The following is a 12,006-nucleotide window of genomic DNA, read 5'->3' on the forward strand; positions in this document are numbered from 1 at the left end:
ATCTGTAGAACACATCCATCCATCAGGGATGTCCACACCTTTGGGAATAATGGGTCAGATTATTTTGATGCAGCTGGTGAATGCCCTGCATTATAGTATAGGCCATTGTTTATTCAACATTAATTTACTCTCAAATTACTGAGTAATTCCAGTGAAAACAATTAAATTATTGAATTGAAGCGAACAATTCTCTTTCAACTGCGCGTCTCAAAGTCACTCCTTTGTGTCTTACTTTGCATTAATTTCTATCGGTTTCCCTTTTCTCCCTCATTCTTAGTCTCTATTGTAAGTTTCTTTTCCTGTCCCTCTGACGTTTCTCTCTCTCTTTCTTTCTTGGTCACTAGAATCATAGGCATTGAGAAACAGTATCATCCAGATTCAAATGATCAGGTTAGAGGCTTTAACAAGAGTAATTCTGGCATGCAGTCGAAGCATCAAGACTCTGATGTTATGACCTGTCTCACACTAGTGGCAGACTACAGCCTTGAACTTCTATTGAGACAATTGGCCTCTAACAACCACAACCAGCTTCTGAAGTGCTAGATATTATTCCAAGCAGTAAAAAGATTTTCCACCTGAGTGACTTCAGGTTTGCTGGGGTTCCTTGCTCTCCACCATAGTCGAGACCTATTGTGCTGTGGATTTCTCCGGCTAGCATGGATTAAAACTCAAGATAGAGCTACGTGTCAGTGGGTTACTGTTGAAATGGCCCTAGCACAGTTTGTGATTTTTTTTTTTGACATCTGAAACTCTACTGGAAGTTGGTGTTAAAACCAAAATGTTGTAATCAATAGGCTGAGTCATGTTTTTATTAACATTTCAGAAAAAAATCTTTTCAATAGCATCAATCAGTGTCAGTAAAGTTGGATCTTAATCTAAGAGACTTTGAATTAAGTGGGCTGGATTTCACCTAGGTCTTATTTAAATAACCCTCTATTTCAATGCCAAATTGATTTAAAGCAATGATTGTTTAGTTCAATGATGCATATGCATTTAATCAGCAACCATGTACTAAATTCTAATGTGATTTTTTTCAAATCTGTGGAGCATAGATTGTGACTTGAAATTAGAGTTGCATGACAGTCTGGCAATGACAATTTAGAAAGTTGTTAGTTTGAGTACAGCAAGGATAGTAAACTCTAATTGAAAGTAGACACTAAGCAGGTTAATTTCATATTCACTTGTCTGATGTGGGGTAAAGGATTGCTTAACATAGCATTTTGGTTATTTGTTATCTCATCAACTGTTAGGGTCCCAACTGACAGTGCTACTGGACAAGTCAGATCCCACATTGAAACAATGGTAGATCATATGTTTATTTTGTTTAGTTAGTTAACGTGATGGTTAGCCACTAAAACATATTCACACAAGGCTGCAGATTTTCTTTAATAACAAAAGAGAATGTATTGTACAAAAAGTGAAAAATAAACAAGCTACCTAAATACGGAAGGTGGTTAGATCTCAAACACATGACAAAATAAGGTTTCAACCTTTTCTCTCCAACAATATCCAATTACAGAAACTCAAATCTACAGAAATTATACCCCTAACTCAACTCAATTTTCTACTCAACTGACTTCTTACAGTTTTTTTTTGCCAAATACTTTGGAGACAATTCCATGAGTTCTTTTCAGGTCTGTTCAAATGAACTTTTCATAGATCTTAAGCCTATACTTTCAAAATTCTAATAACCTGCAAATTTCTAAATAAACTCTCCTAGTTTGGAAAATTCACAACTAAATATTCAGTTGAGGTTTCTGGTTCCTTGGACTCCTACCAGCTTCCGCACTGTTTTCTGAATGGAAACCACAGCATAAATATTCACACAACGTGCCTTAAACCCAACAGTATAAACACCTTGCCAAGGGTTTGCAATTATAAATGTTGTGACAAATGCTGGAGTTAGTCACTGTTCCAGAAGGACACACAGCCCTAAACCAACATTCATCAACCTCTGTTTTAAATCAAATTACACAGGATTATACTTTTATATATAAATTAAACACCTTCCATCGCACAACATAAAATTGTATATCAACGCATTCTACAATGTTTATATTCGCCACATTGTTTGTATTAATGCTTATATTATTCTCCAGTGGTAGAATTGATAATAGTTCACCAAGTGTGCTTACAATAAACAGGTTACAGTAGCACCCATGTGCAAAAGAAATTATCCTACTGCTCAAAAATCTGTTTTAACAGGCAGCTGAGTTCTGTGCAAATTACATGTCACTATATCAAGTTGCTGACCATTTGATTAGTATGAATCTGATTAATGTAATTCATTCTCTAACATTTGCGCCAGACTACTTTTCTTATTATGAATGCTCTAGTTTTTGAAATGGTCTCTTGTCATTGATTTATTTTTACATTTTAAATTGCAGCCTCCTTTTTCAGGTTTTAAGTTATCTCTTCTTTGTTTATCAGACAATCGAGGGACGAGTAGCTGCTTTGCAGAGTGCTGTAGATGAATACAATAAAGCCAAGAATGAATTTGCTGCCAAGGTATGTATAGAAATGGTAAATATCATGATACTGTGACAATTTGCCAGGCTTTGCCCAATGCTATGAAGTTTAAAAAGTCACCACTGCTGCAGTTGTGACAACAAAATTCAAGCCAAAACCTGCCTTGCAATCTGCACTGTAGTTACCATGTAGCTTTTTGGACATTCCTTCTTGTTTCCCCTCAACCCACAGCTCCCAAAAACGCACCAGATAAGACAGCTGAAGACAGGAGTCTACTATGACAAAAATCATTGCTTCAGTGTTCTATTATTGCATTGTACAATGTGCCATGAAGCAATTTTCTAAGGCCCTTTGACCATCAATATCATTAACAAAGTAGCACCTAAATATTCACTGAAATTGATTTTATGGTTATCTTCCAAGTTGCTTGCTTCCTGATTCGCCAACACTTCAAATGAAATGTTCTCAATCCTATATTTAAATCGCTTCGTGGCCTTGTTCCTCCCTGTTTGTGGAACAGATTTGCAAAGGAAGCTTCCCTATATTGACAAGTACAAATAAAAATACGGTTGTGTATGTAAACTGACTTCTCTGTCAAATTGTAGATCACAGAAGAACAGATAAAATTGTTGCGATACCAGTTTCGCTTGCAGAAAGAATCTGGTAAAACATATCTAGACTTATCATTACATGATACTGTTCAAGCATTGTTACTGGAAAGCAAGCACAAACAAGCTGAGCAACTTTACAAAGACTTCAAAATTCCTGACAAAAGGTACGATCAAATCATTTGTAGTCATCATTGAAATTGTTCATTAAAATATTTGCAGCAACTAATACAGTGAATTCTTTTTCGAAATCTTAAGTTTGAAAAGATAAAATATACCAGCAGTTCAGACTAACAAGTGTAAAATAATAACATATTGTGGGATGCTGGGAATCCGATATATGAACAGAAAATGCTGGAACTAGTGGGTTAGGCAACAAAAAACTAGTAGCTTATATTTTAGTGATTTAATGGAATTACAGCATGCTCACCTAACCTCAAAGCAAAGTGCTCACGGCTGTAGTGATTTCTGTAGCGAGAGATTTTGTGTTTTCTGACAACTTGATTCTGGCCCAAACAATAGTGAGTTTCCAGTATCCTACAATGGTCATCAAGTCAGTCACAGTGCCAGTGAAGATTTCTCAAAGACTGTAAACTAGGAAGAATCCTGATTATCCTTCACTTTTTAGTCATTCTACAGAGAATGAAATAAAGATTGGCATATACTAATGGGGTTGTAATAGAAACTGAATTTTTTTTAAAGAACAATCTGTTTATACTATCAAAGTCTAATGGAGAAATTCAAAATTCTGCAGAGGTAAAATTAGTTATTTTTTTGGTGCCTGAAAGATTGTTCAGGAGTAATTATGACATGTACTGTTAAAGACCCAGTTAAGTGTAACTTTTTACGTTGGGTTTTTACAGCAAGATTAGAGCCTAAGAAGTTCATGTCAGGTCAGGTGATTGCTACAGATTTCCAGTCCAGGAGCTTCAACAATACACTTTGCAGTGGAGCAGAGAATTACTGAAAACACCTTTTGGATTTTTGTTTACTTGCACTGGTGTGGGTGCCAGAAGTTGCCACCTGTATCTTAGTTGTAATGATGGTGATTGTTGAAAGTCCCACTTTCATTACAACTGCAAAATTTGGATCCATATAATGTTTTGATCAATGACCTTCTGCCAGAACGCATGTGAGAAATGAGGATTAGGGGGTGGATACACCAGTCACCCCAGGAAAGCTTAAGTATTTACCTTAATGTTGAATATTAGAAATCAGAGCTGTGATAACTGCTGACTAAGGCACACACCAGCACGTTTTTCTTTATTTCCCCTTCCAATATGAAGAGAAGCCTGACTGGTGCATTTGCAATATACCTGAAATCCAGAACGCTGCAGTATATACAGTAGGAAAAATCATATGTATCTTCACTAATGTTGCATAATTCTGTAAAAACTATGTAGATCTTTCATTATTTGCAGCAAGCTAGGCTTAATATTTCAGCTGTGAAGTAGTGTACTACAGGTATTGGATTATTCAAAAGGCAGCGTCTAAAAATTTTTGAGAGATAAAGAGTGGCAAATATTTTACTTCAGTTCCAGAAATTGAAAGAATAGGCCATTTAAATAGTTTTGATAAATAATACTGTTGCAATGTTAAGAATAGGCGCAATCTAAGAGGCCACTTGCGGTCTACCTATTTAAACAGGAGACTGACTGATTTTTAAATCATTGCTGTTCCCCTGTTAATGCACTGTGCATTATGAAAATTTGTTGCCCAGAACTAAATGCATCCCTAAACAAACTGTTCCAGAACAGCTACAAACTCTGGCTTCATTGGTGGATTGATGACAATCTTTACTCAACAGCAACTTCTCCAACATACATTTTGTGTTTTGCAAGGGCCACTCAGCTCCTGACTTCCTTACAGCCTCTATCCAAACGTAAATAAAAAAGCTGAACTCGAGGGGAAGCAGGTGTGACTGCGCTTCATATTAATGCAGCACAACAAATGCCTCCAATTCGTCAGGAGGCTAAGGAAATTTGGCATGTCCACAAAGACTCTTTATTTTTATAGATGCACCATAGAAAGCATCATATATGGATGCGTCACAGGATGGTATGCCAAGGTTACAAATCATGATCACAACCCAGTCCATCACGCAAACCAACCTTCCATCCATTGACTCCATCTGTACTTCCCACTGCCTCAGGAAAGCAACCTATGTAATCAAAAACTCCTCCCATCATGGTTATACTCTCTTGCACCATCTTTCATCAGGCAGAAGATATAACAGTTTGAATATATGTACGAACAGATTCAAGAACAGCTTTTTCCTGGCTGTTATTAATCTTTTGAACCGATCTCTCAAATGTTAATGTTGATTTCTCTGTCTGCGGCTGTAAGTCTGTATTCTGCACTCTGTTCTGCTCCCTGATGCATCTGCCTGTAGAGCACCCAAAACAACACTTTTCACTGTATCTCAGTACATGTGACAATAATAAATTGCATCAAATCATTTGACCAAATTGGGGCAAACTCTTAGCTGGTTGGGGCACAAAGCAGGATTATAATAGTTGTTGGAGGTCAGTCTTCTTGGTCCAAGGACATCTCTGCAGTAGTTCCAACAGGTAGCGTGTTAGACCCAACCAACTTCAGCTGCTTTATAATGATCTTCCCTTCAATGTAAGGTCAAAAGTGAAAACTTTCATTTATCATTTGTGACTCCTCAGATACTGAAGGAGTATATGTCAGAAAGCAGCAGGAACTGGGCAATATCCAGTCTTGATCTCGTTGCTGGCAGATAACACTTGCACCACACAGGTGCCAGGCATAACTGTCTCCAATAAGACACCATGTAACCATCCTCCCTTGAGATCCAGTGCCATTACCATCACTGAATCCACCACTATTGACATACTAGCAGTAATCATTGACCAAAAACTTAATTTCAGCCAAACAAAAAATGTGGCTACAATAGCAGTTCAAAGCCTGGGAATGCTGCGGCAAGTAACTTGCTTTCTGACCCCCAACCCCTATTAATTATACATAAGGCACACCTGCCTGGATGACTACAACTTGATGTCATCTGGACAAAAGCAGACTACTTAGAATCATATAATCCCCACAGTATGGAAACAGGCCATTCTCCCCAAGTCCACACCGCCCTCCAAAGAGGATCCCACCCTGACTCACTTCTCCTACTCCTACATTTCCCATGTCTAACCCACCTAACCTAAACATCCCTGGACACTACGGGCAATTTAGCATGGCCAATTCACCTGCCCTGCACATCTTTGGACCGTGAGAAGAAACCTGAGCACCTGGAGGAACCTACGCAGACACTGGGAGAATGTGCAAACTCCACACAGACAGTTGCCTGAGGGTGGAATCGAACCCGGGTCCCTGGCACTGTGAGGCAGTAGCGGTAGCCACTGAGCCACCGTGTCCTTAATTGACATCCCATCCCATCCTCCCAACTTAGACTTCTACTTTCTGCACCAATGTACGGTATGTACCATCTATAAGATGCCCTGCAACAACATGCTAACACTCCTTTGAAAGCACCCTCCAAACCCACAGCTTGTCCCACCAAGAGGGACAAGGACAGCAGATGCATCGAAGCACCACTATCTGCGAGTTCCCCTCCAGTTTTCACAGCATCCTGCCTTAGAATGCTATGAATGTTTGTTCATTGTCATTGGATCGAAATCCTGGAGCTACCTTCCTAAAAGCATGTGTTGTCATTCCTAAATGTGAACTGCAGTTGTTCAAGAAAACAGCTTTTCAAGGGCAACAAAGGATGGGCAATAAATGCTGGCTTGGCCAACAAGGTGTACACCTGATCAACAAATAAATTTTAAAAATCGGGAGACTTGTTTCTCAGCTCTGAAAACAGACGACATACTTTAAAGTGATTGTTTTATTTTGAATGTTCTCAGTAAAAACTCTAATGACTTGAAAGGATAACAGTTGTTTTTTGTGGTGCTCAGGTTTTGGTGGTTGAAGATTACTGCACTGGCAGAAAAAGAAGACTGGGAGGAACTTGAGAAATTTTCTAAAAGCAAAAAGTCCCCGATAGGATATATGGTATGTGTTCTATGATCCTGAACACTAAATAGTGTTTACATATTTAATTGCTACCAAAATTGTTTTTTTAACATTTCTACAGTTTTGCATTTTTTTTTATTTGCCAGCCTTTTGTTGAAATCTGTGTAAAACATCGTAACAAATATGAAGCTAAGAAATATGTAGCAAAGGTCAGTCCAGAGCAGAAAGTGAAAGGATATATAATGGTTGGGTAAGTAGAAAGAGTTTTATTGCAATTTTTATGATTCTAAACTTACTGGTGGTATTCCCTGATCCCCTCTGCTGTAACTTTCTGTCACCTTCAAAACCTTATGTTAATTGCCTTTTGTGACAAACTTAGGTATACTTTGCAACATTAGTGGACCTAGGGTTGGTCATTTTGAGCAATAAAGATATTCCTTCTTGATTAATATGTTGTTTTAATTCTCTTTTCCTTCTGAAGGCTAAGGTTTTTGTGTAGAATTGGAATCCTTTTGTCTGTGTTTCTTTCAGTCTCTTGGTATGTGTCTGGTTTACTTATCCCCATTCTTCTGCTTGCTGCACTTTATGAACATAAAGCAAACTTTACAAGTATGTAAATAGTAATTCCATTTTTCTTTTGTACGCTTTGAGGAATCGCAAGAAATAGGGCAGAAGTAAATCATTTGGCCGAATCAGCCTGTTCAGTGATTATTTGACCATGGCTGATCTTCGGCTTCAGAAATATAAATAAAGCATTAATAAACATGAAAACAAGGGATTTGCAGTGGAGCTAATTTAATTTTTTTTTCATGTGATTCCCTTAAAAATGATGTCCTTTCATGCTCTAAACCCGCCACAATTCTAAAACTTCTTGCATCTAATTAAAGAAAAATATGACATCAGTGCAATTAACTGAGCAGTATTTGTGCCTCCTGAAAATTTAGGTACACAGCACATTTTTTTTTACATTGTGTATGGGATAAACTAGCATTTGTTGCCCATCACTATAAACCCTTGGTGGTGAGTTACCTTGAACTACCCCTGTAGTTTTTAGGGTGTAGGTTCACGCACTGTGCTGTCAGCGAGATACTTAGCGTTTGGCAGTAGCCAAGGATGTCAAGTAAAAATTTCTTTAAGTCAACAAATTCATCCAGTGGCATGTCCATAAGGTCCCTCACCAACTTCTACAAATGCACCATTGAAAGCATACTGTCAGGGTGCATAACGGCCTAGTATGGCAACCGCTCTGCCCAGGACCATAAGAAACTACAGAAAGTGGTGTGCACAGCCCAGGCCATCATGGAAGCCAACCTTCCATCCATGGACTCTATTCACATGGCTGGCTGCCACGTAAAGGTGGCCAACATCATCAAAGACCCATTGCACCCTGGTAATGACCTCCTACAACCTCTTCCGCTTGGCAGAAGATACAGAAGCTTGAACACACACACACAAGCAGGTTCAGGAACAGCTTCTTTCTGGCTGTTATCAGATTGTTGAATGGACTCTAGCCTCAAATAATGTAACCTGTATGCTTCTAATACTTTTTGATTTGTACATCCTTTGCTTGCTGTGATCTGCCTATACCACTCGTAAACAAAGCTTTTCACTGTATTTTGGTACATGTGACAAAAAATCAATCAAATCAAATTTGATCATACTGTTATGAAATGTAATTTTGAAGTTTTATTTTGGTTGGTAGAAAATTTAATAAACGAATTAAAACATTTATGAATTATGTTCAGAAAGTTTCTTCATCAATTTTGGCAATAGATTCCAAGTTCTGTTTTGTTATTGAGCAAGATGTATTTATTGCTCAGCTCTATTTTCCTGAAGGACATTAAAGATCAACTGCATGAAGAAGTAGTTTTTGCCACACTAAATAAGGACAACAGCTTTTTATACCCGAGGCTGAATAATAAACCAGTTGGGTTCTTTACAGCCATTTAGCAACTTATTTTTTATTCGCTCATGCGGTGTGGGCCTTGTTGGCTGGCCAGCTGTTTTTGCCTGTACCTAGTTGTCCTTGAGAAGGTGGTGGTGAGCTGCCTTCCTGAACCGATGCAATCTATGTGCTGTTGCTTGACTCCCAGTGCCATTGGGGAGGGAATTCCAGGATTTTGACCCAGCGACGCTGAAGGAACGGCAATATATTTCGAAGTCAGGATGGTGAGTGACTTGGAGGGGAACTTGCAGTTGGGATTGTTCCCATGTATCTGCTGCCTTTGCCCTTCTAGATAAAAGTGGTCATGGGTTTGGAAAAGGCTATCTAAGGATCTTTGGTGAATTTCTGCGGTGCATCTTGCAGATGGTATACACTGCTGCTACTGAGCCTTGGTGGTGGAGTGAGTGAGTGTATGTGGAAGTGATGCCAATCAAGGGGGCTGCTTTGTCCTGGATGGTATCAAGCTTTTTGAGTGTTGTTGGAGCTGCACCCATCCAGGCAAGTGGTGTGTCTTCTATCACACTCCATCAGACTTTTGCCTTGTAGATGGTGGACAGTCTTTGGAGCTGAGTTACTCATTGTAGTATTCCAAGCCTCTGACCTGCTGTTTGAGTCGCTGTATTTATACGGTTAATCCAGTTGGGTTTCTGGTCACTAGTAACTCTCCATGATGTTAAAAGTGGAGGATTCAGTGATGGTAACACCATTAAATGTCAAGAGATTGTGGTTAGATTGACTGTTATTGGCGATGGTCATTGCCTGGCATTTGTGTGGCACAAATGTTACTTGCCACTTGTCAGCCCAAGCCTGCGTATTGTCCAGATCTTGTATTTGAACATGGACTATTTCTGTTGTCATTTTATCTGTTTAAAACTTACAAATTAACGTAATTATTGAATTTGTGTCCGAAGCTGCCATCATGGAATTTGAATCCTAAATTTTACGTTGCTAGACTGAAACTATAGCCTGTGGGTTCCTTTTGCCTAAATTGCCGAGAGATATAATTAAGTATGCAAAATCCATTATAAATAGAGACATAAGAATTTCTAATAGTTGAATAAAAACCGAAAGAACTGCGGATGCTGTAAATCAGGAACAAAAACAAAGTTGCTGGAAAAGCTCAGCAGGTCTGGCAGCATCTGTGAAGGAAAAAACAGAGTTAACGTTTCGGGTCCAGAGAACCTGAGGAAGGGATACTGGACCCGAAACGTTAACTGTGTTTTTTCCTTCACAGATGCTGCCAGACCTGCTGAGCTTTTCTGGCGACTTTGTTTTTGTTCTAATAGTTGAAGTTGACAGATGTGATATTAGAATTTCAGGCCTTGTAGATAGAAGTGCACGCAGCTATAAAGTTTTAATAAGATGTAACCATAGATGCTGCACCTACAGTTTCATCATGGATTTTATCCAAAAATGTTTCAAGTGATAACTTCCATCAAAACTGTATTTAATATATTTTAGAACTTAACCCATCTTTCTTTCTTCCAACAACTGACTGCCCAGCCATACTTTTTCAACATTTCAGTTCTTATTTTAAATTACCAAACTGCTAAGCTTATTCTTCAAACTGATGGTTATTTTGGCTTTCAATTAGAATATGAATTGTTTTCCTGATGTAATTCTAATCTGTTTTATATTTTCTCTGTAACTCTGACACAGAGACCTAGAACAAGCTGTGGAAACTGCAACAGAACGCAAGAATGAAAGCGAATTGAACATTATTCTTTCAAAGTGCACGGCAGTCACTGATCAGGCAATTGTGGAAAAAATTAATCGAGCAAAAGCTCATATTTTAAAGAAATAAGATACTTTTCAAAGGTGACATGTTTAGTATCTGATCATGTTCCCAATTGATTATGGGTTTTTGTTTTGTATGTTTAAAGATGTTTATTGCTGGTCTTGTGTACAGTTGTGTTTGATATACACATGCTCAGGTGGACAGGAGTGCTAAAATGGCAAATTAATGAAACCTGAAAAGATTGAAATAATTTAGCTTAATAATTGTATCACCAAGTGATTTTCCTTGTGATGAAAATTACTCTTAAGTCTGACATTTAATTTAACAAAAGAAAATTAGTGAAGTAGGAATGAGATTAAACGTGCATTAATTATGTTTGTATTTATTCTGGTTTAAAACTGTATTTTTTTCATGGGCTTCTAGTATATCTGTTGATTAAAAGTGTACTTAAAATCGCGACAGTTTCCTGTTACTGCAAAATATTGGAGAATCAAGTATAGAATTAAAAAGCTTCAAGTATAAAAAAAAAAATCACTTAGCTCTGCCCTGTTATAACTGCTTCTCTTTTCTGCATGGTATATTGCTTTTATTTGGAGAGCACACGGTGGTATATTTGACACGTCCCTGAAGAAATTCATCTGATTACATAACAGCATTTACTCATTCCAGTTGAATAGAGGCTGCTGAACCAAGGATATTTTGCTTGTTAAACACGACTTACAATTGTCACGCTGTACTAAACAGCTTAATCATCAATGGCACTGATTTGTTAATATATTACTACAGACCATCCAATAAAGAGAGGACTACTGCAGTTATAAATGAGACTCTTATATGTTAGTTATTCCACTATAATTTTGTAGGAACTATTTGAATAAACATTTTTCTGTCGCTATGATTATTGCCACATAGCTCTTCTGTATTAGTTTTGTAGCAAAAGAATGTAAAACAATTCAATTTTTCCAGATGATCAAAATAAATGCCTGGGCTCAACAGTGAGCAGAAGGCAGCTCCTTCTGGTGCAAGACCACAGTACACCATTGCCTATGATTGGGCACGTGTTTACAGTTGAAATGTGTTGTTGACTAGAACATACGATGTGAGCACTAGTAAGTCATTTGTTGCTTCAATCATGCTCTACTGTTCAATACAATCATGGCTGAATTTCCACATTCCCATCTACCCCTGTACCTTTTGATTCCCCTTGCCTAACAAGAATCTGTCGATTTGTCTTAAAAATATTGTGGCTGCAGTGC

At 38.0% G+C, this 12,006-nt stretch overlaps 1 protein-coding gene across 1 annotated transcript in view; it reads left to right on the forward strand.

Moving 5' to 3' along the window:
* vps16 (VPS16 core subunit of CORVET and HOPS complexes) overlaps window positions 1–11,645 on the forward strand; it is a 56,261-nt gene extending 44,616 nt beyond the window's left edge. The window contains exons 17-21 of the mRNA XM_048598720.1: window positions 2,431–2,508; window positions 3,075–3,244; window positions 7,010–7,106; window positions 7,214–7,317; window positions 10,672–11,645. Coding sequence (XP_048454677.1) covers window positions 2,431–2,508; window positions 3,075–3,244; window positions 7,010–7,106; window positions 7,214–7,317; window positions 10,672–10,816 — 594 coding nt within the window. The 3' untranslated portion in view covers window positions 10,817–11,645. The remainder of the gene's footprint in view (window positions 1–2,430; window positions 2,509–3,074; window positions 3,245–7,009; window positions 7,107–7,213; window positions 7,318–10,671) is intronic.
* The last annotated feature ends 361 nt before the right edge of the window (window positions 11,646–12,006 follow it).

Source organism: Rhincodon typus, chromosome 7 (genome assembly GCF_021869965.1).
Source record: "Rhincodon typus isolate 14 chromosome 7, sRhiTyp1.1, whole genome shotgun sequence".
Classification (NCBI taxonomy): domain Eukaryota; kingdom Metazoa; phylum Chordata; class Chondrichthyes; order Orectolobiformes; family Rhincodontidae; genus Rhincodon; species Rhincodon typus.